The sequence below is a fragment of the Gobio gobio genome, assembly GCF_949357685.1.
Source record: "Gobio gobio genome assembly, chromosome: 5".
Classification (NCBI taxonomy): domain Eukaryota; kingdom Metazoa; phylum Chordata; class Actinopteri; order Cypriniformes; family Gobionidae; genus Gobio; species Gobio gobio.
Window position 1 is genome coordinate 15,516,585 of NC_137101.1, and position 27,960 is coordinate 15,544,544.

Here is a 27,960-nt window from a genome sequence, read left to right on the forward strand (position 1 = left end):
AGTTTTGGTGGAAACAGAAGAGTCGAGGTGCGCATTTAATTTTGCTGTGTGTAGCGGTGGGCATACTTTTATGTTTTTTGGATTAGTTCCAGGACAGCCCTTTCAGACAGCGTCCTCTTGCGGATGTCCGTCTTATACGTGGTGGTATGCCAACATTTCCCTGGATATCATAGCTCTCGATACACAAAAAAGACTTGCTGTTGCTCACCGATGAGCCAGCAAGATGCGCACCAACAATTTGTCCACTTTTGAACTCTGATATGTCTCCCAATATGTGGGATTGCAATATTTCATGTAAAGCTGTGCTATTGCTATGCTACCTTCACACTCTACTCTTACTGATGGAATATAAAATCAGTAAAGATTAGCCAACAGGCCGCGCATAGGCCTAGGCGTCAATCCTCCAACACTATATTGACCAGTGTTACAGTTTCACTGTCCAACCCCTGTATGTCTTAAGACTTATTAGACTTAAATCAAATCAGTCACTGACTGGTTGTGCAGTAAAGGTAAAATAATATGTGTTTTGTTGTAATCGTTGGTATTTTCCTGAAGAAATATATAAAGCTTGCCTTTTTATATATCCTGCAATAAACTAATTGAACATTCCTTCATAAATAAATGTATTACATTAATTTCTGGTTTGTTAGTTTTGCTCGGCTAAAATGAGAAATGATCCCACAATGCAGTAAGTTCAATAAGAATTGCCTTTCCCCCCTGAAGCATTTCTAAAAGAATAATTGAAGGAACTTTAATGTTTCTAAATCATACAGAATTATCGGAATATAATTGTAACCAATCTGGCTCCATGTATGTTCCATTTGGAAGTTGTCATGAATCGATTATGGCCTTATGGGTCAACTATAAACGATTCCTGACGACTTCAATTTGGATCATAAATAGCTCCGTCACTGTTTCATGAGAATGAATGTGTAGCAGTGGGTGTGTCTACATTGAAATTATCGCCGTAGTAAGTATACCTCGTAATATGCTGAATTCACAAACATTAAAACACACTCAAACCGGATGTATTCTTCTTTATAAGTGGATATCTTTCTAAAAACTGTCCGAATAGCGCGTTGTTGTTATAAAATCGCTCTGGTCTGGACTAATTAATAGTTCCTGTGCCTCGGTTTCCACACGGACTTGTTTGACAGGAGCGCCCTGTGTCTGCTTGAGATGGCGGCCAGATCGGAGAACGCGAGGGCCGAATAAACAGTAAACCTGCGCGTCTACAACCTTCCGAGAAGCGCAAGTCGTGTCATTTATCCCATATCTACATCCTCTAGAAACAGAAGAGCGCCATGGAAGGCGGGAAACCCACCCTGCCGCTGGTTTACCAGGCCGTGCAGGCGCTGTATCACGACCCGGATCCTGCCGGCAAGGAGCGCGCCTCGGTCTGGCTGGGAGAGCTGCAGAGATCGGTGCGTTCATTAGCGGGCCTACTGCGCCACAGCACCCTCACTCACTAATTAACACTTACAATATGAATTTCATTAAAACAGTGTCCATTTAGGCCGCAGTGAAGCTTTTTGAAACATTAACATTTGCTGTGTTGGGAAGTGGAGGTGGTCACATGTGTTTGGGCTGTTGTGGGGGTTTATTTGTATCCATTGCTAAATCCATCTAGCTTGTCTGTGGCTTGATGGTCGAGTTATGGGTGGATTTAAGCAGCAAGTTTTGAGGAAATAGTTTATGTAAACATAATAACTTGCGTACATCGCGTTTATTACATTGACTGGCCTGTTAGAACGCTGGTAGTTGTGTTTAGAAACATGGGAGCGAGTTTGTAGCTGGGCATTAGCTGGATGACCATGTTCCAAAAACCAGCTTGGCCACCTTTATAAACCGGACTGACCAACTAGTAGTTGTTTTTTTGTTTTGTTTGGTTTTCCTGGTTCAAATTGTTTTACCATCTTTGGCCTGCTAAATACCAGCTACCATGTTCCAAAACACGGTTTACTGGCAGGGTAAGTTAAATTCAAACTAGGCAGAGCTGGCTATCTATTCTAGAGCATTTCTGGACATTATAAGATATGATGGGCATCATAGTTTAAATATGAATGTTTTAACATCAATACTTTGACTGTGTATATGCATTTATGCCACCTCCCTAACACCATTAGTTTGCCATTTCACCCTTTCTACTTTGGGTTACTGGTTCTTTACTTAGTTCCGCTTCAGCAAACCGTGACATTGATGATATGGAAGGTGTTAAAATTACAAACCGCAAACCAGTGGGTAAGATTTTGCAAGGCATTTGTTGCTTTTTGCAGAAGAAAGTGGCACAATGTCATATTACCCCATAATTTGACACTGCTGAATGCAGTAAATTCAGTACGAATCTGTAATATTTGGCACAATATTATGACGTCAATAGTATGAGTTGCATGGTTTCATCTTGACACTTATGTCGTTCCAAACCCGTAAGACTTTCATCTTCTGAACACAAATGACGATCTTATTGATAAAATCTGAGAGCTTTCTGTCCCTCCATTGATAGGTACGCAACTGAAACTTTGAAGCTTCAAAAAGTTCATAAAGAGATCGTAAAAACAAATCTATATGAATTGAGCGGTTTAGTCCAAATATTTTGGAGACACGATCGCTTTACACGATGAACAGAGCAATTTGAGGCTTTTATTCACATAAACATTGATCAGCGAACATAAACAGAAGCTCAAATGAAACTGCTGGATGTGCAAGAACAAACCTCTTGCGGAAGCTCAAAAGTGCTGCGTAACACACGAGAATGAACCTCATTGGTTCTCGAGGAAGCTCAGACATGCTGGGTAACACAAGAATGAACCTCATTGGTTCTTGAGGAAGCTCAAACGTGCTGGGTAACACACGAGACTGAACCTCATTGGTTCTTGAGGAAGCTCAGACATGCTGGGTAACACAAGAATGAACCTCATTGGTTCTTGAGGAAGCTCAAACGTGCTGGGTAACACAAGAATGAACCTCATTGGTTCTTGAGGAAGCTCAAACGTGCTGGGTAACTCAAGAATGAACCTCATTGGTTCTTGAGGAAGCTCAAACGTGCTGGGTTACTCAAGAATTAACCTCATTTGTTCTTGAGGAAGCTCAAACGTGCTGGGTAACACGAGAATGAACCTCATTGGTTTTTGAGGAAGCTCAGACGTGCTGGGTAACACGAGATTGAACCTCATTGGTTCTTGAGGAAGCTCAAACGTGCTGTGTGTAGCACATGAGAATGAACCTCATTGGTTCTTGAGGAAACTCAAACATGCTGTGTAACACAACAGTGAACCTCATTGGCTTCCGTTTACCCTAAAACTGATGTGTGTGTTGATGAATGTTTATGTGAATAAAAGCCTAAATTCAATCTGTTCATCATAAAGCGATCGCGTCTCTTCAGAAAATTTGGACTAAACCGCTCAATTCATATGGATTGGTTTTGCGGTCTCTTTATGAACTCTTTGAAGCGGCAAAGTGGTAGATGCGTAGCTGTCAATGGAGGCACCAAAATCTCTCAGATTTAATAAAAAATAAATTAATTTGTGTTCCGGATATGAACAAAAGTCTTACGGTTTTGGAACGACATGAGGGTGAGTAATTAATGACAGGATTTTAATTTTAGGGTGAACTAACCCTTTAAGTTGATTTTCCTGCTTCTCACATGCTGATCAACTGAGACACATAATGAGTTCCTGGTTCCTTATGTTTCGATTTATTTGCATGAGTAATATTTATCTTGTTGTGACGCATCTGATGTTTAGCTTTTACTTATGCAAAATGCAACTGGTCTGACTTGATATTCAGTGGGCAATAGTATTAATAGTATAATTTTGATTATATAAGCCTATGTGAAATGAGTTTAAAGGTATAGTTTTTAGCACTATTTAGTCATTAAAAATGTCCAAAAATAGAAATGATGCATTGATGAGAGTGGCGATCATCTCATAATGGACCAATAATCTTGAGCTATTGGCACCTCCTCATTGAAGTTGTCTTTCTGTGCTGAACCTTGCAGATGTACGCGTGGGAGATCTCGGATCAGCTCCTGCAGCTGAAGCAGGATGTGGAATCGTGTTACTTTGCAGCCCAGACGATGAAGATGAAGATCCAGACGTCGTTTTACGAGCTTCCCCCAGAGACCCACAACGCACTGAGAGATTCGCTCCTGACTCACATCCAGAACCTCAAAGACCTGTCTCCCATCATCGTCACACAGGTAATGTCCCATCCTCTGTCGTACCAGGGGTCGGATCTGCTAAACGTACATGATTTGTGTCCTGCGATTGCTGAATCCAAATGCAAGTCAGCGCAGATGACCTCTGCCGTTAATGGTTGTATATTGAACATGCAATGTGTGTGGCGCCGACAGGGACAGTCCATCGCGACCACACTGCAGTGTTACATATTGAGAGCTGTTAAGAAAGTGGCGCTAGTGTTCTAATGTCATTCTCTCTCTCTCTCTCCCAGCTTGCATTGGCAATCGCAGATCTAGCTCTTCAGATGGCCTCATGGAAAGGCTGTGTTCACACGCTCATAGAAAAGTAAGAATCTTCTACAGAGTCAGATTTGGGTTTGCTTAGCTGCACAAATAATCCATATGCTCTAATATGAGCATGTGTAATAATTCTGTTTAAAATAGTTGTCCATTGTCACGCCTTGAAATGTTATCCTCTTCCAGATACAGTAATGATGTGTCCTCCATGCCTTTCCTGATTGAGATACTCACGGTTCTGCCGGAGGAGGTGCATAGCCGGTCTCTGAGGATCGGAGCCAATCGTCGGACAGAGATCATTGAGGATCTGGCCTACTACTCTACCACAGTGGTCACTCTTCTGGTGCAGACATTATTCTATCTACAAAGAAGTTTCTATCATTTATTGCCCACTCCCCAACCTAAACAAGATGCCTAACCTGTCTGTTCATAGCCTAATGGTAATGCAAGAGACGTGAATTACCACCATATTATTTCATCATCCCTCTAGTTTTGCTGTCAGCAAAATCCAGGACTCAACTATTTACTTTTTATTAACATTAATTTTAGAGCCTTAATGCAACTCCATGGTGGCTATAATATTTGTATTTATTAAAGTGATGGTATATGGTTAAAGTCCTGTCTTTTCCATAACTATTCTTGTAATTTGGTCTATGTCTGCCAGTTAGATTTACCTTACTAGAATGAATTTCGCAGGGCATAAAACGCATTTCTTCTATAGGCCCATCATATGTCGCTTTTACTTTATTAATCTTAAATAATGCCCAACCTTTGTTCTGTGCTATCATTCCCTCCATGCAAATCATTTTAGTGGTTTAGATGTTGCATAAGCATTTAAATCAGGGGTGTCCACACTTCGTCCTGGAAGGGCCACTGTTCTGCAGAGTTTAGCTCCAACTTGCCTCCACAGACCTGCCTGGAAGTTTCCAAAATTCCTAGTAAGACCTTGATTAGTTGGTTCAGGTGTGTTACATTGGAGTTGGGGCCAAGCTCTGCCAGTCAGTGGCCCTCCAGGAGCACCCCTGATTTAAATGAATGGTTTTTGATTCTAAACTGAGCTTTGCTATTATTGTTGCATTTCCATGATCAGGTGTCATGTGCGGAGAAGTCGGGACATAATGAGAAGATGCTTATCAAGATATTCCGATGTTTGGGGAGCTGGTTTAATCTAGGAGTGCTGGACAACAACTTCATGGCCAACAATCAACTGCTGATGATTCTCTTCCAAGTGCTGGTGAGATCAACAAATGCAATCAGATGTTAACTTCCTTTCTCCATTTCTCTTATATTTAAAACCAGTTTTTTTATTTTATTTATTGTTTTACCCTCTTTATTGCAGCAGAGAGATGAGACGTCTACAAACCTGCATGAGGCGGCGTCAGATTGCGTGTGTTCAGCACTGTACGCGATTGAGAACGTGGCCATAAACATGCCCCTGGCCATGCAGCTCTTCCAGGGAGTCCTCACCCTAGAAACAGCCTATCACATGGCTGTAGCCCGAGAAGACCTCGACAAGTATGTATGACATTATGATCCATGTATGCAGTTCATGTAGACCTCTAACACGATGGCTCTGTTTCCATACACAGTGAGCTGTATGCTGCTTGGATGGATGGATAGATAGATAGATGTATTATAAGGCAGCATTTTAAGTCACGTTGGATCATGAATAGCTAAAACAAGTAGCGCTTGTCACACACAGCCTATGGAAGACTCAACTCACAATTGATCTCAATAGAGTTGATGTTAGCATGTTACTAAACTGAGGTCTCTACTGAATTGATTTTAATGTAATTTGACATTAACATGTTGCCTATGCTAAATGTTCAAATTAGCAAAATTCTCGAAGAGAAATAGTTGACCTGGTTGATTTCAATAGAGTTGATGTTAACCTGTTGCTAAGCTAAAAGCTCAAATTGCAGCTAAACGGGAGACTCGTCATACATTTGATTTTTAAATAGAATTTGACGTTAACATGTCAAGCTAAAAGCCCCATTTGCACTATACTTTAGATGAGAGCCTCGACCAATAGACTTTGACATTAGCACGTTGCTATGCTAAAATCTCAAATTGGAAGTTAAATTAAAGGGGAAACTCGACTAACAGTTAATTTCAGTAGATCTTCACGTTAGCATGCTGTTATGCTAAAATCTTACACTAAACGGAGGACTCTACTGAATTAATTTGAATATAGTTTTACATTAACATGTTGCTATGCTAGAAGTTAAATTTTGCGCAATACTTGAAGTTAGCATTTTGATATGCTAAAATCTCAATTTGCTAAATTTCCTTAAATGGGAAATCTACTGAAATTAACTTACAATTGATTTCAGTATTTTGATGTTAGCATTTTGCTATGCTAAAAGTTCAAATTCCACAATACTTGAAACCAAAGATTTGGCTTGCATTTGATTTCAATAGTTATGTTAGCATTTTGCTAATGCTAAAAGCTCAACCTCTGCAATACTCAAAACATGAAAATCCATATGACACACATATTGTATGAAAAAGTAACACTTTTTTTTAATCAATGTTATTTGGTATGAAGTAAATATATTAATAATAAAAAAGAAACAACACAAAGCTTTATAATTTGGCCAAAAGAAGGCAATTTTAAAAGTGCATATTCATGCTCGTGAAGCAGGAAGCTTACAAGGGATTGGATCTTGCTTGCATTTTTCCACTACAGGGTGCTAAATTACTGCCGGATCTTTACTGAATTGTGCGAGACGTTTTTGGAGATGACAGTAAGAACTCCTGGCCAGGGCATGGGAGATCTACGCACCCTAGAGTTGCTGCTTATTTGTGCAGGACATCCCCAGTATGAGGTGAGTGTGAAGTCTGACACGTAGTCAATCCTCTGCACCCATAATGACAAGTGAGCATGTATAATGTGTCCTCCATCAGGTGGTTGAGATCTCGTTCAACTTCTGGTACCGTCTGGGAGAGCATCTTTATAAAATGAACGATCCGGCGCTGCACAGAGTGTTCAGGCCGTTCATACAGAGGCTACTTCACAGTCTCGCCCGCCACTGCCAACTTGACTCAGATCATGTGAGCGTTCTTCCCTTTCCACGTCTCTCTTGCTGCTTCACACGAAAGACTCAAATCATTAATTGATGGCTTCTAGTATGTGCAATAAATATGAATGAGGTTTCTCTTATTTTGTGTTTCCTGTACAGGAGGGAGTCCCGGAGGACACTGATGATTTTGGGGAGTTCAGGATGAGAGTGTCTGATCTCGTGAAAGATGTGATTTTCCTAGTCGGCTCCATGGAGTGTTTCTCACAGGTAGAATTTAATAGTTTCGGGAATAGAAAAATGATGTGAAATGTGATTTTGTAATTTAGCATGGTTTCTTGAGAAACGACGGAATTTTTAACCGAAGTTAACTATTCTTTTAATAAACACTGTGTCCTCTCGTCAGCTGTATTCGACTCTAAAGGAGGGAAACCCCCCATGGGAAGTTACTGAGGCTGTTCTGTTTATCATGGCTTCCATTGCTAAGAGTGTCGATCCGTGAGTATCACTTTCAGTTATGAATCTGCAGCTTCATTTTCTTATTCGAGACATCACCTTGACACCTGTGGCTGGTATTGTTATTGATTTTAAATAAGGTAATTTAGGAATAAGGAACTGTATTTATTTATTTTTTTGCCATGAATATAGTTTTGATGCTGAAGTGACAAATTATAAAACTTTAATGGGTATTGAAACAGATTTTCTGATTGATTTAGATCCTGATTCACAAGCTCTTCAAGAACTTATATTTGTAAGCTTGATGAAGCTTAATGTTTGTAACGCTAAAATGTCTCCCTCTGCTCGTTCCTAGTGAAAATAATCCCACCCTAACGGAGGTGCTGGAGCAGATAGTATTGCTTCCCGAGACGGTCCATCTTTCTGTCCGCTACACCAGCATTGAGCTGGTGGGAGAAATGAGCGAAGTGATCGATCGGAACCCTTGCATGTTAGGTGACTGTCACAAAAAGAGTCTGGTTTATTATCTTCACCTGTAGGATGTGGTGTTTCTCTCTGTGCATGCATGACGCATGTATTGTGTTTGCAGATCCTGTTTTGAACTTCTTGATGAAGGGTTTGCGGGAGAAGCCGTTGGCCTCTGTGGCAGCTAAAGCCATTCACAACATCTGCTCAGTGTGTCGAGACCACATGGCGCAGCACTTCCAGGGCCTGCTGGACATCGCCCGTGCTCTCGACTCATTTGCTCTGTCAACGGATGCTGCCGTTGGCCTGCTGAAAGGTGTGATGCCCTTTTACACTACAAAGATGTTAATTGTAGTTTTCTTTTGTCATCTTTGCTGGTTTGTTAGCTGGTGTTTTACACGGTTCACATATAAGTAGCTTTTCTGTTGATCTTAGTCATGCCCTTGTTGTATGGCTGGTTTTGTTTAAGTGGTGTGATTGGTTTACTTCAGGCACAGCGCTGGTGTTGGCCCGACTCCCCCTGGAGAAGATCGCGGAGTGTCTGAACGATCTGTGTGCAGTACAAGTTATGGCACTGAAAAAGGTTAGATGCTCGTGACTGTGTGGTCTGTATGTCTACTTGTCTGTGTTTAACTCAATAAAGTAATGTGTTGTCTTTGTGTCAAGCTGCTGGCTCAGGACTCCAGCAGTGGAAAGTCATCAGACCCCACCGTGTGGCTGGACAGACTGGCTGTTATCTTCAGGTTAGACTCACAACATCTCTTACAATGCCCGTTATGCCAGAGCTCACTGTCTGTGAAACGTTTTATTGGGTTTTGACTATATCTAGTCCTCCCTATTAACACTCTTGAAAAGGATTTTTAAAGTCTTTCCAGGAAAGGATTTTAGTAGTTTAATCTATGAATTATGTATACATGGATTTGTTTGTTTGTATTATTATTTAAATCTGAATTTATCATGGCTTTGAGACTTAAGAAAATGTGTAGAATTTGTCCTTGTTGCAGATAATTGGTTAATTTTAAAGTATACACATCTAAATATATTAAAAGATATAGCATCTGAATTCTACACCATATTTTCTTGCTCTTAATTTATCCGTGCATTGATGTTATTGTGAAGAAGTTTCTTTGATTAGCTTTAATTTCCCTCCAAATATGAATTTTCTGTCAGAAAACATCACATTAAAGTTAAATATGTTGTGAAAGCCATTTCATGCTGTTTTCAGTGCTGCTGATTCACCTCACCCCCCTAAAATTATGATTTTTTTTTTTCCCCTCTGCTAGACACACAAACCCCATAGTAGAGAATGGGCAGACGCACCCCTGCCAGAAAGTCATTCAAGAGGTCTGTTTAAATGTGCGTTCACTGACCCCAGTATTTCAATTATTTCTATGAATTAGTTTCTTTCGGATCATCATCTCTATTCTATGAATGTAGATCTGGCCGGTGTTGTCAGAGACATTGAATGCCCATCAGGGTGATAACCGGATAGTGGAGCGCTGCTGCCGCTGCCTGAGATTTGCTGTGCGTTGCGTCGGCAAAGGCTCCGCTTCCCTATTACAGCCACTCGTTACTCAGGTGTGTTTGTGCCCTAAAAATGGACGTCCTCTGATCTGTACGTGTGATTTTGGAATATAGAGCTGGTGTAGGTTTTGAAAAAGGTGTGTGTTTGTGCTTTAGATGGTGAGTGTGTACCAGGTGTACCCTCACTCCTGTTTCCTGTACCTGGGCAGTATTCTAGTGGACGAGTATGGCATGGAGGAAGGATGTAGACAAGGCCTTTTGGATATGCTACAGGTAACGCGCTCAAACCACTTTGTAAACATTACGTATTCAATGTATACATTTTATCCTGACATGAGTTTTTTGTTTTGGGTTTTTAATTCATTTTAAGGTCAGTAAGTCTTTTATCAGATAAGATGACCTTTTTATGACGTGGTACTTATTGAAAATGAAGTTTTTCAAAACCATATGAAACATTCATACAGAGTACATGTTTTAAAACTCGATTTTTATAAGACTTTTCTTGGAAACTCTGTCATTGATCCACATACAAAGTGATTTAATTTGAATCTTGTGCTGCGATGAGATGTTGATGAACTCCGTGTTACTGATCAGTGGTTCAATCTCTCACCATTGCAGGCTCTCTGTATGCCGACTTTCCAGCTGTTAGAGCAGCCTAATGGACTGCGCAATCACCCGGACACAGTGGACGATCTCTTTAGACTTGCCACAAGGTACCAGTTCTGTGCTTTTGTACTCCTGCAGCAGTGTTTGAAAAACAAGCAACCTGAAATGATACAACAATCCCAAAATAAGTGACTTTTTCTCTCATTATTTCAGGTTTGTCCAACGCAGTCCAGTCACATTGCTGAGCAGCAATATTATCGTCCACATCATCCAGTGTGCCATCGCTGCCACCACCCTGGATCATCGAGATGCCAACTGCAGCGTTATGAAGTTCATCAGAGACCTTATTCACACGGGGGTCTCCAATGACGTAAGTGGCACTATCGAACAAAATAAACCAACCAATTGAAAGACCATGTATATACGTTGTCATTCCTGTTCATTCAATGCATACAACTCTCTTTCAGCATGAGGATGACTTTGAGGTGCGAAAGCGTCTGATTGGCCAGGCGATGGAGCAGCACGGGCTGCAGCTAGTGACTCAGCTGATCAACACCTGCTGTTTCTGCCTGCCGCCTTACACTCTGCCTGATGTGGCGGAGGTACTCTGGGAGATCATGGTCTTTGATCGGCCGGTATGTTTTCAACCTTTTTGAACATCACTCAAATACAGATTCATATTTACATTTATGCACTTGGCAGATGCTTTTATGTAAAGCGACTTGCATTGCATTTAAGCAGACATGGTCTTTTATTTAAAGGATTAGTTCACTTTTAAATAAACTTTTGCTGATAATTTACTCACCCCCATGTCATCCAAGATGTCCATGTCTTTCTTTCTGCAGTCGAAAAAGAAATGAAGGTTTTGGATGAAAACAGTCCAGGGTTGTTCTCCATATAATGGACTTCAGTGGGCTCCAAACGGTTCAAGGTCCAAATGACAGTTTCAGTGCAGCTTCAAAGGGCTTTAAACGATACCAGACGATGAATAAGGGTCTTATCTAGCGAAACGATCAGTTTCTGCGAGAAACCGAGCAGTATTTATGGTATTATTTTTACCTCTTAACAGACGAACGTGATCGTCTCTGAGCTCCGCCATAACTTCTGGAAAGTGAGGTCAAATTATATCGTGGTCATTAGGGGTGCACCGATCCGACTTTTTCAGTCCCGATACCGATGCCTGGGCTTTGTGTATCTGTCGATACCCGATACCGATCCGATATATTGTTGAATTAATAATAAACTGTATATCTTCCACCTTATACCTTCCTTGAAGAGACTAAAGGCACCAGACTTTACTAACTAAACATAACTAAGACAAAATAACAGATGTATGTAAGGTGTTGAATTCTTATTTATTTAAAAAACAATTGTGCATTCAAATCTAAAATAGAATGTAATCTAACTTCTTTAAATAAATAAAATGTAGCAGTGGAAACAAAAAACAGTGTATTGGTCAAACATACAATAGTAATCTGACAGTTACCAAACATTTTTTACACTACAGATAATTGTTTTGGTATATAATCATATCAATATTAAAAAGTAGCATTACAAATTAACAAATAGTCTAATTTTCTACCATATGCAATTTAATAAAAATTTTCAGCTAGCTAATAACAACTTTGTTCTGGTTTCACCTCACTCCAGATTAAATGATTGTAGGCTCGGCCTATTTATTTTACTACACATTGTCAACAGAAATAAGATGAAATACTGTTGATAATTAAAAATAATTCTTACTACCCACTCTTGCTAAAATGGGTAAGCACACTTGTGTTCTCATTTCAGTTGCGTTCTGAGTAAATTAATAAACTGAGTTCATGAGTTCAGTGTTGGACAGATCAGTTGTTCTGGCCAGTCGTTAAAATGATTCGGTTCAAAGGAGTCATTAGGTCACGAATCGGACATTAGCAGACGCGTTGTGTGCGAATCCCGTCTGTTAGAACATCGCGAAAGATGTCAACACACAGAAAACACTTCATAACTGGATATAATTTGTCTCCCGCTTATTGAAAGTATGCTTTATGTCAGCTGGTCAGAGAAGAGTCAATGTTTTTTGAGCGCAATTCAAACCCAGTGATAATTCAAGGACAAAATTGTCCGAATGTGTCACGTGCAACATGGTTTCGGTCTTCCGAGCTTTTGATTTGGATTAATATGTGAAATATGAGAGCGAACACTGATTATTTTGAAGACCCAGAGAGCGCGCGCGGGGGAGGAGCTCTCAGATCTGTCACTCAGTCACAAGCGCAGCATCTGTTCTACATCACTCGTAAATCACAATAACTCATCAAATTAGGCTTTGGCCGTCAAAAAAATGTCAATGCAGGAAAGACCTTTACTTTGCAGTAATACCCTCGAAACAGCGACGAACTAGTTGGCGTGGCAAGCGTGAAATATCTCCTCCACACAGCCGACTCTCTGGCTCGCTCCCTTCTAGCATGCGACACACGTGAAGCTGACGAATGACGTAGGTTCTGCTGCGACGGAAAAAAACACCTGGATCGGCTTGTGGATCTGTTAATTTTTCCGATCCCCGATCCAGCTATTTTGTCAGTATCGCGGCCGATATCCGATCCTAATATCGGATCGGTGCACCCCTAGTGGTCATAGATATATCGATAGTAGATGCCTCATTCTACTGATCCGTGCAGTCGCTAATGAGGCATCTACGTAGACCTCTATGACCACGATCGCGTTCGACTGTTAAGAGGTAAAATAATAGCATAAATACTGCTCGGTTTCTCGCAGAAACTGATCGTTTGGCTAGATAAGACCCTTATTCATCGTCTGGTATCGTTTAAAGCCCTTTGAAGCTGCACTGAAACTGTCATTTGGACCTTGAACCGTTTGGAGCCCACTGAAGTCCATTATATGGAGAACAACCCTGGACTGTTTTCATCCAAAACCTTAATTTCTTTTCGACTGCAGAAAGAAAGACATGGACATCTTGGATGCATGGGGGTGAGTAAATTATCAGCAAAAGTTTATTTAAAAGTGAACTAATCCTTTAAAATAGTTTGTTTTACTCCTCACCCAGAATAAAATTTGTGGTTGAATGGCATTTTTTTTATTTTTGATCTTAATTTAATTTCTTAATTGATTTTCTTTTTTATATATTGTGATAACCACAAGATGGTTTTCTACTAAATCTCATCTATTATATTTATATTTTATTGCAGCCTAATTTAAAATGTATTAGTGTTTTTCTTAACACCCTGAATAAAAGTAGTGATTTTTAAAATGTATCTATTTGAATTTCTTTTTCTTTTCTTTCTTTCTTTCTTTCTTTCTTTCTTTCTTTCTTTTATTTATTTATTTATATATATATATATATATATATATATATATGTATATGTAAATAAATAATATATTTTCTTGTTGTTGTGGAAACCACAAGATTGTTTTTCTACTTTTTAAAAGACATTTCTATTTGTGTTTAGACATTTTGTCGCTGGCTGGAAACCGCATTGAAGGGTCTTCCAAAAGAAACAGCAGGAGGCGCTGTATCAGTCACACACAAGCAGCTCACAGACTTCCACAAGCAGGTCACAAGGTGAGTTTGTCTGTGCCTGCTGTCACCTGAGCCTTCAAAGAAGGCTGTTAACAGCAACGGCATTTGGATAATTTCATTACACTCCCGAAAGAAATTGGCCTGTTCCATAATTAAGTGCTTTTGTCCACAATAAAAGTCATACAGTGCTCATCAGTGTAGATTACAGGTAGCATTTGTCTTAGAGGTATTGCATGCTGGTACACATTCAGTTTTCCTCATGGTTAGCTCAACATGGCAAGCCTAAACAAGTACCCATAACCAGTCGTCCAGGAGGGTGAAGTATCTCATACTTAAGCAAGTCTTGACCTGAGAAATGAGGAGCCTCCCAGCATGGTGTCATGCACGGATGCCAAATACATATTCTGACAACGCAGAATGAGTCAGAGCCTTGCGTGGAAAGTCCAAACCACGCCAGGCTGATGCAGTGCCTTTGCGTTGCTCGCCCATCCTGACGGCGTGTTTGTACTGCGATTAGTAATAGGCCATCTTATTGTTTAGTAGTTTGTTGAAAATTGCTGCTAATTTGTTCTCTCTACCCCAGTGCAGAGGAATGTAAACAGGTTTGTTGGGCGATAAGAGAGTTTACAAGGCTGTACCGATAGCTGTCTTTAACTGCTGATGCTGCAAGACCAGGTGAGCGGAGCATATTAAACAAAAAATTTTCATTGTGCAACAGGGGCTTTTTTTTTTTTTTTTCTCTTCTTCAGGAAATAAAATATTTACTGATGTAATCCAAATCCAACCTATTTATCCACACAATATACCAGTGCAATAAACATACAAACAAATCTCTCTTCACAAAAAGACTTCGTCTTGTAAATTCATTGGTTAGAGTTGTGGGTTTCCTGTCAATTACAAAGTTATTAAAAAATCTCTTTTGCTCTGCAGGTCAGATTTTTTGTTTTGCTAACATTTGGAGGAAGTGGCAAAGGGAGCCATGATGACCACTGTTGATAAACTAAAGGGAACTCTTGCATGAAGGATTTGTGGGACTTGGCACCATGGGAAAGCCAACCAATTGGATTGGAGCGGCAGGGTTTCAGGAAAAGCAAATTGCCTTGTGGGTGTCTCAAGACCGCAGCCCCATCCCTCCCTTTTACCCCTCCAAGCACACTGATGCCAGCTGCAGCGAGAGAGGGGGATTTCGGAAGGGACATCGTCGTCTTGAGAGGGGGTGGGCCATCGAGTGGACATTTGAAACGCATACACCCATTTCAACGTCTGCATCAGTCGGATTTTTGGGGATCCATCAAAAAAAAAAAAAAAAAAAAATCAACAAAGGATGTGCCTGGTTGCAAATCATAATGCATCGTTAAAAAAAGACTTGTACGTTTTTAAAAACAAAATGGAGATTTATTTTCATGGACGTGTGTTTAGAGATCAAGACATGGCTTCGCTGCCAGTGCCATAAAAATGATTACCAAACTAAAGATTGTCACAGCAGCAGCCTGCGCCTGTGGGACATTTGCAAAGGGAGAATCTTGGGAGTGTTGGCGTCACCCTTGATCTTTTTAAAGTTGGCTGGGATTTTATCCGTACAGGTTATGCTGTAAATTATGGAGGGGACTGACTGGCAGGTGCTTTTTTTTTTTTTGTTCTTTCACTATGTTGGCATATCTCAAAGAGACTCCAAAATCATCTTAGGAGCGTGTGTGTGTGGCCGATTGTGCGAAATAAAACCAACATTGGGAGGAACAAACTAATCTTTGTCTCGTATCATTTCAGATGCACTTGTGTGTTTGAGAACTGATTTACACTCTTTCTGCAGCTCTCGAGAACCTGTTTGACCAGGTTTCATTTTAAGAAAGTTACATGGATCCTTTAGGTCTTGTTTTCTGAGTCACAGAGTAAATTGAACCCTCTTCTATTGTCTAAGGCCTTACAATCATGCGTTTCTCACAATTGCACGTGTAAACCCTCAGGTCACCCCTCCTGCATCCCATTTGCTGAATGAACGTTATGTAGTCAAGTACGTAGTCATATCCGTACAAGTCCGACAGGTTCGTGTTACTGGCACGGACCCTATAGGATGAGGTCAGCAGATGTTATCCGCATGCTCTCGTAATGTTTGCAAGGAACTTGCAAGAAATATGAGTCTTAAATCTATGAGTGACACAGCTTATTTAAGGGTTTAATAGAGACTATATGTCTAGTAGATGTTCATTGGGTGAGTCATACAGTGGTAACCTGATCATGCCAGCAACCATTTAAAATACTGCAATGGTATTTATTGAAAACTAACATTTTAAAAGACAAGTTTACATGGAAGAATACAAACATCAAAATAGGGGGGGGGGGGGAAATGTCAATAGGTCGGGTCCAATGGAAATGTTTTCAGTAAGGAAAGGGCGAGGGCACCTATATATTCCAGTGTTCAAAGGTGCTGTAAAGACCTCCAATTTTGAATTAAGTTGGTAATGGAAAATGGGTTCCTCTTTCAGTTAGTGGATGTTTTGAGGCCAGGTATGGTGCGTGTTTTGACTCTGCAACAGTCTATGGAGCTCTTTGAACTGCTCCACCGTCTGGTCTTTCAAGTCGGGGTTGGAGATCTGCAACCGAATGCTGTCTGTAGACCACGAAAGCTCGCCTGAAAACATCTCTGTAAGGATTCTTGCAACAACTGGAACAACCTACAAGAAAAAAAAACATGACAGCAAATACTTTCAGTAAGAGCAGGTGTTGATTTTTTTTTTGTGAGTCAAGTTTATTTTGATATAGCTATCTATGCTAGGTTTGACAATTGTTAAATTATTAAACAGCTGTGGTTCTGGATGTTGATTGTCTAAAAGACAATATAGTAATGGGTATGACAAGTTTGATTGGGTTAAATACACTAAATTAACAGCTATGCCATGTTACTGCTGTGCTATATTGTGAATACAATGCTACATGGTTTTGCTAACACAATTTAGCAAAATAGGATGGTTCGCTAAGTTTGAAGAATGTTAAATAAAACACTGCTCCAGTCCTGGATGCTGATTGGGTAAAATAGACTATATATACTAACACCTATGATGTGAAACATCTGTTCACCTAGTAATCGTGAAAACACGTCAAATTAGCAATAGCATGTATTGCTAGGTTTGAAGAACGCAAAATTCTCTGGTTCTGGATGCTGATTGGCTACACTATATTGAAACACATATGACATTAAACACCTGTTCACCTAGCTATAGCTATATTGTAAATACAATGCCGTATATCATGTCTAACAACTCATATATAGCACAGCCTTGTACACCTTCCTGCGTAAATAAATGACTAGTGTCTTCGCACTCCAAATGAAACCAACAAACAAGGATTTCATCTTCACACCTGGACAATGATGAGCTTTTTCTCTTTGGGCTTTCTGTCTGGCCAGTCCTCACCGAAGCAGAAGTAGATCTCAAAGGGTGGTGGAGTGGGGGCCTCCCCCTTTTGATACAAAATGAGACCTGAGGAGGGCAAAAAAACAAACAAACAAAACATTTTATTTAACTGAATTGATCACATGGAATCAATGGAATGACCTCAGGTGGTCGCATGCACTTTTAGTGCCTCTGAAGTTCATGCATATGAGTCTGGAAGTAAGTGGGGCAAGTTCATGTTCTCTCTTTTTCACTTCCCACCAAAGACAGGAAGCTTCAGTAGCACAAATGCAACAAAATGAAGAGCAAAGGGTGTTGAATTGGCAGTTTAATCAATCTCGTGTTGCCACAGAGAATGGATGTGAATGTTGCCGCCTCATCAATGTTACATTTGTCAAGTTTTATAGCTATTCTTCATCAACAGCCGATATTCAAAATTACTCTGTTCTGATCAACATCACTTCTGCTATGATTCTTCCAAACTCTGAAACTTGAGGCTCAAATTGGCAATTGTGACATTTGGTTGAAATGTATATTGCTGTAATGCAGTCACGATAAACTGATATCTGGTATTCCAAAGCGTATTCCTCTTACCCTGAAGGAAGTTGTTCAGACTGAAGACCCTTATCTTCATCTCTCTTTCCATTGGATTGGGTGGACCCTGCTCAGGCACACCTGGCCCGGACCAGAACACTTTACACTGACACAACCTGATGGCATAGATATCTTGTCCCCTGATCTCCAAAATCAGCCCTCGGTCCATCACATCCAGCAGATGATCGGTGTAGAACCTCTGCTTTTCATTCGGGATCTCAGCGGATCCTGGAAACAGTACCTGCTGAAGCGTTACTGGACCGAACAGCTCCACCTGCTCTGGTGTGGGCGCCAGGTTCCCGTAGTAAAGTCTACAACCCTGAGGGTTACTGACGGTCAAAGAACCAGCTGTACGACCCCTGTATTGGAACTTGATATCCAGATCAGTTACTAGAATAGAAAAAAAAAAAGAATGAACAGTTTATTATCATTCACACACACTCATTTCTTGGTTTTCATGCTGCTCTTTTCCATTCGATGAAAATGAATGACAATAAAGTGCCAATTAAGTACAAAGGGCATTGTAAAAATTGGTCTATATGACTTATATTCCAAGTCTTCTGGAGCTATATGTGAGGTTTGTGTGAGAAACTAATCAAAATGCATATTAATCTCTTGACAGCTCTCAAATTTAACTCACCTTTTTGTATCTGGTGTATCAAGAAGTGTTTGACATCTATGATTCCAGATGTCAATGATGCCAAACATCACTGACATCATGATGTTCTTGTAACCAATCATTGAAAATGTGAATATTTAAATAGCTCGAATGATGTAATTTTGGTCACCATTTACATACATTATATGGAAAAGAGAAGTTTGAACATCCAGCCTAACCTTATCCTTTTGTGGTCAATAGAACAACACGAGGGTGTATGATGAAAGACCTTTCATTTTTTATATTTCTTAAACGAAAGATTCTCAGTCTAACAGCTGAAATTTGGATATTAATACAGCCAAGGTGCGCACCATGTGTTGTTCTTAGTGCCTCTATGCACACCTCTTACAAAGTCATCTAACAACAGCATTACTCGAAATGAGAGGGCGGGACTAGGCTTTTTCTGAGAATTCGCTATGTCTTCATCATAAATTGCAACATTAATCCAGAAGAACAAGGTATTAGAGGCTTACAGGGCAACATGTGTGGACTGCTCAGCAACTCTGAGATGCAGGGATGAATCTGGTTCTCCGCTTGAGCTGGCACCTCTTGCATTGGGGTGTCCACCATGGTTTGAGGGCCTACAGAATGAGACACTACATCCTGAAGAGCAGGAGGCGGTATGACTCCAGTCCCCAAATCCATACCATTCGAAAGTCCACCATGAATGGGATATGATCCCTGCTCAACTTTGATTGCATTGTGACCAGGAAATTCAGGAGGTCCTGTGCCGGGCTGGGCGAGATGAGTGGTCATAGAAGCACCTCCGTTGGGGTTATTATGGACAATTTCTCCTAAGAGGTTCATTGGAGGGTTATGGCGGGCAGGATTATAGCCATCGCCAATAGAAGATGCAAACGGAACGTCAACTCTAGGAGGGTATGCTGGATAGCTGGAAGGGTCTGTCGGAAAATAACATATTTTTTAGATATATTTTATTTCAAATTTATTCCAAATGACATCTACTTTGAAGAAATCTTACCAATGGAGAGTTTGACAAAGTTTTGAAGCTGAAAAAAAAATATCATTAGATTATTATACGAACACTTAGATGAATAAGTACAATCAACTTGGATGTTTAAGTTATTTCAACTTAAATGACATTAAACTGAGTTGAATCCTGTATAACAAAGTTGAAAATTGGTTAACTTATTTTGATGAGCAATGTAGAAACGTGTGTAAAAATATTTACAGTGTGGTGAAAATCGTGTTGATTTGACCATTTATTTATTTCAGCAGTTATTCAAGCTATTCTTCTACACTCCATGCTCTTCAACACTTACCTCCTCTTCCTCTTCCTCTCCAACATCTAAAAATCAACAAAAGAAGAGATGATTTATTGTCTCATCCATCTTTTATCCCTCGAAGACTCTATGGCTTCTTGACAAACTGAGTTTTCATTCCTGTGTTGATGCATTTCCGAATTAAGAAGTTGGGGTGGGAAATATTGAAGAGACTGTCCTTATTTTGGATTATATTTTTTGCTAGTCAGTAGCTGATAAAACAGTTTTTGAGCTAATCTTGCGGTGCATTTTTTAAACATGACAGAACCACTTTAGAGCTTAAAAGCCAACAGTGTTGTTTCAGCTAATATCCCAAGTTACTGGGTCTTTACCTCCATTGACTGACTGGTCGCACACCTCATAGATCTTATAAGGCTGGACGGGGGTGTCCTTAGTGCCATCATAGTGGAGTCTGAACTCTCTGCTTTTGTTAAGGGCACAGCGGAGGTTAGCCTTCCATTTGGCTGGATCTGGCTCATCTACTCCTTCCTGGTACTTTCCTGTTTCCAGAGCCCAAGCCTGCAGAGCAAAATGAGTGGATGAAGGGATGCTTATTGGAAATGTTCAGATACAGGTCTCGTCCCTTTCTTTTTTTTTTTTATAGACAATGGCCTGGTTTCACAGACAGGGCTTAGATTAAGCAAGGATTAGGCCTTGGTTAAATTAGAATATTTAAAGGGATAGTTCACCCAAAAATGAAAATTAGCCCATAATTTACTCACCCCCAAGTCATCCTAGGTGTATATGACATTTTTCTTTCAGACGAATAAAATCGGAGTTATATTACAAAAGTCCAGGCTAATCCAAGCATTAGAATTTGATTCATAGTTGCTCTGTTTTTGAAGTCCATAAAAAGTGCATCTGTCCATCGAATAACGTGCTCCACGCGGCTCCGGGGTGTTAATAAAGGCCTTCTGAAGCGAATCGACGCGTTTGTGTGAGAAAAATATTCATATTTATAACTTTATCAAGTAAACTTTCGACCGACCGCATTCCATGGAAAAGTGTTGAATGTTGAAAGTGAAAGTGAGTACCTGGTCGCGTTAGTCTTTCGATCGGCAGGGGAAGTTTCAACAATTTTTCCATAACAGGGAAGGCGGTCGGTCGAAAGTTTACTTGATAAAGTTTTAAATATGGATATTTTTCTTACACAAACGCGTCGCTTCGCTTCAGAAGGCCTTTATTAACACCCCGGAGCTGCGTGGAGCACGTTATTTGACGGACAGATGCACTTTTTATGGACTTCAAAAACAGAGCAACTATGAATCAAGTTCTAATGCTTGGATTAGCCTGGACTTTTGTAATATAACTTTGTAATATAACTAATATAATATTTTATTCATCTGAAAGAAGAATGTCATATACACCTAGGATGACTTGAGGGTGAGTAAATTATGGGCTAATTTTCATTTTTGGGTGAACTATCCCTTTAAGTAGCTTTTGTAAACATGCCTTAAAACATAACAAGTCACTGACATATTTTAATAAAAGTTGCTTTCAGTTAGGCTTAAGCCTGGTCTGTGAAACCAGGAAAATGGGTTTTAAATTAAGTCACAGTACATTTTAAGTGTAATTAGGGGGCGGGACATTCCTATTCTAGCATTTTATTGGGCAAAATCTGCATAGTGGTGCAGGATGAGTCAACAATATTTTTGGTCTGTTCCCAGAAAGACTAAATAGGTCGTTTTTAAAGCACATCTCTGCTAAATGTGAAGTTTGTTAATATACACTTGCATAAAGACGCAACAAATCCACCACAATAGACATTTCGATTTCACAGGGTCTTTAACCTCAAGGCTCTAAACTTTTCATGACTTCCTCTTAAAGTCTTGCTGCAGTGAAGTCAAGTGGAATTGAAACTCCATTTTTAGTTCTCCAAAGAGTGGTTGCAAAAGTACTGAAAAGCCTATCTTTGAACACATCACTTGGACTCGTAAATACAGACATTTAATGGTTCAATGTTATGCAATACATGTTGTTTCTAAAGGAGCATTTGAGAACAGTGGTTCCCTTTTCAATCATTTTCTGTTACTGCTGCAATATACTAGGTATTTCAGTATATTGAAACTATAAAGCACCCCAAAATTTCCCTCTAGTTCTAAATTTAGAACAGAATAAGAGTTGTGACAAAGAATGTAACCTCGGCATCCAGGTGACAATATTGGGTTGGTGTTGAATCTAAGCTCCTATAAAGCGAAATACTACTTCAACGTTCACACAAAGGGTTATAAAAACAGCATGGGTGATGCCAAAACCATATGATTCACCTTAAATATAGTGTTCTCCTCTTCCAGGGTAGGCATATGGCGGGTGGCATGTCTCCAAGGGATCCGAAATAGTCTGCGCTCTTGATTGAGCCAGTGCAGTCCTGGGTATTTCCCACTGTTAATCTGCCGGAGTGAGAAATGTTTACTTTACTAATGTAGAACTCACTCAGGATGTCAAGATTTCAAATTATACCCCTCTTCTATTATTCCCTCCATTTTAAAAGGCTGATATCTGGAAGTGCTGGATGGGTTAAAGCAAGATGGAAGCCGGACACTGATTTCTTTCCAATCTGTTTGAAGCATTAATGATGAGATAAATATTATATACAGTGTTTGAAACAGGGGTATGGTACATCCCCAGTGAAGTTTTATGAATCTCTTTGTTGGAAATGAGGTTAAAATTACTCTGACCAATTTTTTCATTGATATTCATACAAATTTGAGAAAGCACACAGTTACCAGAGACTTTTGAGTTTCAAAAATTACAAAAGTCAACATTTAGGTGGGGTCATATTAGCAAAATTTCATGAACTTTCAAAGGCCAAAAAAATTGTGCCAATAGAGAAGCGATGCAGGAAGCACTGTTCACTTTCAACGCAGCAAATTTAGAGTGTTGCAAACTCTGCTTTAGTCCTCAAGTGAAAATCCCAATTGTGTGGATTCCTATTGACTTTACTGGATTTCACAATTCTGCAAATGCACACCTTTAAAGCAAATTAAAGGCACAATATGTAATTTTCGTCGCTAGAGGTCGCTTATTCAAAACAAAGGCATAGCTTAATGACGCCTTGATTTCGCGGAATCATGGTAGTTGTTGTCTTCACCTCTACAGCCGGCGGGAAAGAATCTGACGGGACTCAGGCAGAATTAATATTCATGGATGAGCTAGTGTATTAAAGATTTATTAACATTACTGTAGTATGAAGCAGGGTGTTGCTGAAAGCCAATGGAGCGGAACCAGGTTGCTGGAGCACTTGCTAATGATAGACAAGAGCGGCACATGGCTTGAGAGCAGTGGAGCTTTTATTATGCCGCAGACAAACACTTCTGCTTCTTCCGGTCATGTGTATGTGAGGTAACACAGTGCTGTTTTATCATATTAGATACATTTGAGTGTGTTGAAAGCTATGTTATAATGCTACTCTATGTGTTCGCTCTGCGGCTACTATGAGACACTTGTTGCACACTGCAACAGGGCCGTAACCACCATAGACACTGAGACAAGTCCACCCCCAATAATTAGAAATGGCCAAATTGTCTCCCCCAATATTTGAAATTATTGCACTGCTCTCCTAGACTAGGTAAACCCAGCCCGATCTGCTGGCGATTTGATTTCGCCCTGCAACTCAGTCTGGAAACCTGTACATTCATTTCTACTGCTTCTGTCACACTTTTGCGGGAACCAATCACAAACCGGCTTATCCACCTGGCACGCTATTGGCGGGTTTAACACGGGTTTAATGACGGATAGAGAAGCGATGGTTCGTTGCCTCTTGTGGTCTGATTGGTTGAAGGACTATCCAATTGCATACAGAGTCATTTGAATTATGCTCATTTATCACGCCTCTTGTGGTCTGATTGGTTGAAAGACTATCCAATTGCGTACAGAGTAATTTAATTTATGCTCGTTGATCACGCCTCTTGTGCAGTAGAAAATACCTAGCAGACTCCCCAGACCAATGTTCTTGAATCTTAATCTTAAAAGATTGAGCTTGGTCTGGTGATAGCCAGACAACTGCTCTCCTGCTCTCCATTCACGATTTTACAGCGCTCTGTATGTTAGGATGACAAAAAGTTTAAAAAAGTTAAATTTTTAGTCTGGTCTGCCTCAGGTCTAACGGCGCTCGTCAATGTCAACATTATTTCGATGGCCAATCAAAACAAGGTAGGCGGGGTTTACGTTCTCTTTTGGCTCGTGCACCACAGTCTTCAAACAGACAAGCGCATCAATCTATCGCTTAATGCCATTACAAGGATATCTATTCTTTCCGGTGAAATCACAAAACAAAGTGCACACAAATGTGTCCATGCTCTTAATATACAATCATTGAACATTTTTGACTATATGAGGGCAGACTAGAACCTGTAACCTGGTTTACAAAAATTCAACCACCAGACCACTAAGGAATTCAAATGTTGGCAGCGGATCTATGTATTTATTCACTAACGGGAAGAATCTTGAGAAATATTATTTGCAAATAGTCCCAAAATGATTATTTCACAACTAGAATTAGACCTAGAATTTCGTTCACTGTTCTGTTTCTTTACGCTTTATAAAAATAACAAAATTGGTCCCTCCCCAATGTTCAAGACATGGTTACGGCCTTGCACTGTAGTAAACTAGATCCATATTAGGCATGGTAAAACATGGTACTCGTGGAAAAATCAAGAAAATGGGATTTAAACAAAAGGCCTAATTGTGTTGAGCTATATAACAATGATTAGCTTTTTCTGTCGATTAATGTATCCAAACAGTTGCTCACCTGTCTAATAAAACACGTAATATATTAAAGCGTCTCTGTAGTTTGCACGGTTTCTACAAAATAAATCCGGAAATCGAGGGCAACGCATTGATGACACAGTCCATGTCCTGGTTAAAATAGCTTATTTCTCTGGATTTCAACATTCTTGGAAACATTTGGGATAATGCAAGTACACAAGTCAACAAAATATATAGTGGTCTAGTGGTTTTTGGATATTTAATCCAAAAATAGCTTTCCTGTAGCTCAAACAATAGAGCACGGCACTAGCAAGCAACGCCAAGGTCATGGGATTGATTCCCAGGGAAAGCAAAAACTGAAAAAATGTCAAATGTGTTCCTTGAATGCAATGCAAGTCCCTTTGGATAAAAGTGTCTGCCAAACGCAAAACTCATACATATTGTGCCTTTAAAGGTGTCAAAAGTAATCCATCCAACTTGTGACTGATGTCATCTGAGGAAAAGATATTTTCCCTCTGTTGTACAACATTTGTGTATGCATGCACATATTTAAAAAAATGCTGTGTCATGTCTGGTCATCTGACGTGAGAATAAATGCATATGGCATAATCAGGGTTATTAGAACTACTTTCGTGGCGCTATTTGTTCATGTATAGGGCTTTACAGCACTTGGTCATCATTCGCTTTCATTGTATTAAAAAGAGCATCTGCTTTTTACATTCCACATAAGAAAGTCATACAGGTTTGGAATGGCATGAGGGCAAGTAAATAATGCCAGGATTCTAATTTTTGTAAATGTCCACTGTTTTTCGGCTTGTCTTCAAAAATGTTCTTCAAAATGTACAATGGGATTAATAGATCGCAATTCACCTGTGCCAGCAGCCATGGCTTCAGACGAATCCTCCGTGGTTGACCACTCATGGTGCTGGAAAACGAGGGGGTCGGAGGATGTGATAATTGTGAACACTTATTTTGGTTTTGCTGGGGCAAAAAAAAAAAAGAAAGATTAGTTATATTGTGACAGAAGATTTAGTCTGGAAGTTGGCAACTATCAGAGAGGAACATAATTAAAAGTTAAATCTGCAAAGTTTACACAACCAAAAAAATCATCGTATGCAACAAAAAATCTGAATAAAAGTATCTCTGACTCAATTTTAGGGCAACAAGTTGAATAAATCTTCAGCACAAAAGCAGCACAATGACAAATGTGACAAGACGTGAGCCTTCAGGCCTCTGCCAAGTCCTCAAATCGCTGCTATAAAAGCAGGTGCTCGAGGGAAAACAGAAAGCATGTGGGTATTTAGTTTTTGAAAAGCTCAGTAGCAGGGAGGTCATGTTACCTCTGTAAATAAACGACAACATGACTGAGCACAATAACAGCCAAGCTCGAACGCCACCATTAACACAGTCTGCTTTTATAAAGGGGAAAACACATTTCAACCAAGGTTGTCATGATAGCAGTGTACCTGATTTACGTAGAAATGAAAAAGAGGCTGTGAAACTTTCAATGCCACTTCTTATTAAACAGTCATGAGACTTCATGTGAGCCTTTTCAATGAGTGTCAAATGGTGTCTTGATCTTGAACTCCCATAAAGGAAGTTACTTTACTTTACTACTACATTCATTCATTCATTATAAATTGATAAGAGGAACAATATCAACCAAGTGCTAGAGTAATTTAGATTTGGTTTAGGACAGAGAAGTAGGTGGGGTTCCTAAAATAAAATCTTTTCGGTGTTTTCCAATTTAGTTCCTTTAACCCTCTTTTGCACTTTTATCTCTATAGGTAACAAACCCAGTTCTCCGCTTTCCGAGTATAATATGGTTAAATACTAAGTGAAGGGATGACATGATGCATGTGTGAAGGTCCCCCAAAAGCTATTTTTATTTATTTTCCATCTTTAAAAATATAAAGGAACTATTTAGTCATATAAAATATGTTTGTGTTATGAGAAATTGCTAAAAGCAATAATGTGTGTCAGCGGAAATTATTTCGATTTTGCTGTAATGTATGTTACACTATTATTATCAACCTTTTTTGGTATCTACTCCACATTTAAGTTAAATTAATACAAAAAACGAAAAGTAAATAGAGATAATTCTATTAGATAGTTCTCTCAGCAGTTCAAGCCTTTTTCTTTTCTTTTTTTTTAGAATTCTAACATTTATTAAATGTTTAGCCATCCACTTTCTCTTTAGATATTTAACATTTTATTTATAAATATAAATGTAACTTATTATTATTTAATTTATTTCCACTGTCACATACTTTCATTCCTAAAATAATACAATTTTTTTTAATGATTATTTATACAGCCTTTTTTGTTTTTAAATTTGAGTAATGAGGTCAAATGTATGCAAGTAAAACTTTTTAAATAACGTTGGATTCAAAATACAAGCAAATAGGTGGTTTATTAAAGGAATTCGGTGTTGTATGCTTTAAAAATGAGTAACGTGCAAATACACATAAAAGATACACAAACACAATGCCTATTACTCAATAAACCACAATGTTGCTAAAACGCCCATTTAATCCCCACCTGTCCAAAAATAACACGCGTCCAGAGCTTCTTAAATCACATTTTGTGCGACAAAACCATCAAGATTTAATGCTCTGTAACTTTCGCAAATGTTAAACAAACCTAAAATCACTTACCTGCAATGAAAAGTATCCAAACTTTAAATCGGGCTCAGTTCAGCGTTTACCTGACGGGCGCGCGCATATGGTTCAGGTGAGTTTTAGATCCGCGTCCGTTCGGTTCGTCCTCTCAGCTCCAGCAGATCAAATGGCCGTGGACTGACTGATCACTGCTCTCCAGGAGGACTCTCTCATATCCATGTTGTTCTTTTTTACTGGCATGAGACGACACAAACGTATTTGCAGAAGTAGAACAGGTACCACCCTTCCGGATGACAGGGGCTAATGTAAACGGAAGTGGTGTGTGTTTCATTTTTCATACATGCACCGTGACCCTGTGTTATAGCGTTTAACATTTGACAACAAGTTCATATCATTAACCAAAATAAATTAGGTATATCCTATTTTTATTAGACGGGTTAGTGCTGTTTTTGTAGTTGGACGGTCTGTATCTTATTAGTGCAGAATTTATGAACTGTAAACATTCAGTAAATATGCCAAATGACAGAAATACAGGAGGCAAATGCTCATTTAATAAGACTGTTATTAGGCTACATTTAGTGTTGTTTAGACTTTCAACTGCAATGCGTTTATTTGTTCACTAGGTGGGTTCTGTGACTTTTGGTAT

General features: G+C 39.5%; 2 protein-coding genes across 6 annotated transcripts; one reads left to right on the plus strand and one right to left on the minus strand.

Annotated features, from left to right (window-relative positions):
* Positions 1-914: 914 nt before the first annotated feature.
* On the plus strand, positions 915-15,806 carry tnpo3 (transportin 3). 4 transcript variants are annotated; one of them, XM_079818254.1, is made up of 23 exons: positions 915-1,424; positions 3,998-4,198; positions 4,450-4,523; positions 4,661-4,817; positions 5,565-5,708; positions 5,814-5,989; positions 7,164-7,302; positions 7,382-7,528; positions 7,657-7,764; positions 7,901-7,992; positions 8,306-8,445; positions 8,540-8,731; positions 8,907-8,998; positions 9,082-9,158; positions 9,699-9,771; positions 9,853-9,993; positions 10,096-10,212; positions 10,558-10,652; positions 10,759-10,915; positions 11,013-11,180; positions 13,992-14,104; positions 14,646-14,737; positions 14,993-15,806. In XM_079818254.1, exons 1-22 carry the CDS (start codon positions 1,305-1,307, stop codon positions 14,704-14,706), a joined length of 2,784 nt encoding a protein of 927 aa, XP_079674380.1. In that variant the 5' UTR covers positions 915-1,304; the 3' UTR covers positions 14,707-14,737; positions 14,993-15,806. The 4 variants fall into 4 exon arrangements, with proteins under 4 accessions (XP_079674380.1, XP_079674382.1, XP_079674381.1 ...); XM_079818256.1 differs by having other exon boundaries at positions 9,699-9,759; positions 14,993-15,805; XM_079818255.1 differs by having other exon boundaries at positions 945-1,424; positions 5,817-5,989.
* A 6-nt stretch (positions 15,807-15,812) lies between these two features.
* irf5 (interferon regulatory factor 5) lies at positions 15,813-27,636 on the minus strand. 2 transcript variants are annotated; one of them, XM_079818258.1, is made up of 10 exons: positions 27,351-27,636; positions 25,564-25,674; positions 22,254-22,376; positions 20,319-20,505; positions 19,987-20,012; positions 19,686-19,713; positions 19,177-19,605; positions 18,046-18,435; positions 17,420-17,538; positions 15,813-16,734 (listed from the first exon to the last, which is right to left on the minus strand). In XM_079818258.1, exons 2-10 carry the CDS (start codon positions 25,612-25,614, stop codon positions 16,546-16,548), a joined length of 1,542 nt encoding a protein of 513 aa, XP_079674384.1. In that variant the 5' UTR covers positions 25,615-25,674; positions 27,351-27,636; the 3' UTR covers positions 15,813-16,545. The 2 variants fall into 2 exon arrangements, with proteins under 2 accessions (XP_079674384.1, XP_079674385.1); XM_079818259.1 differs by having other exon boundaries at positions 27,401-27,599.
* Positions 27,637-27,960: the final 324 nt, after the last annotated feature.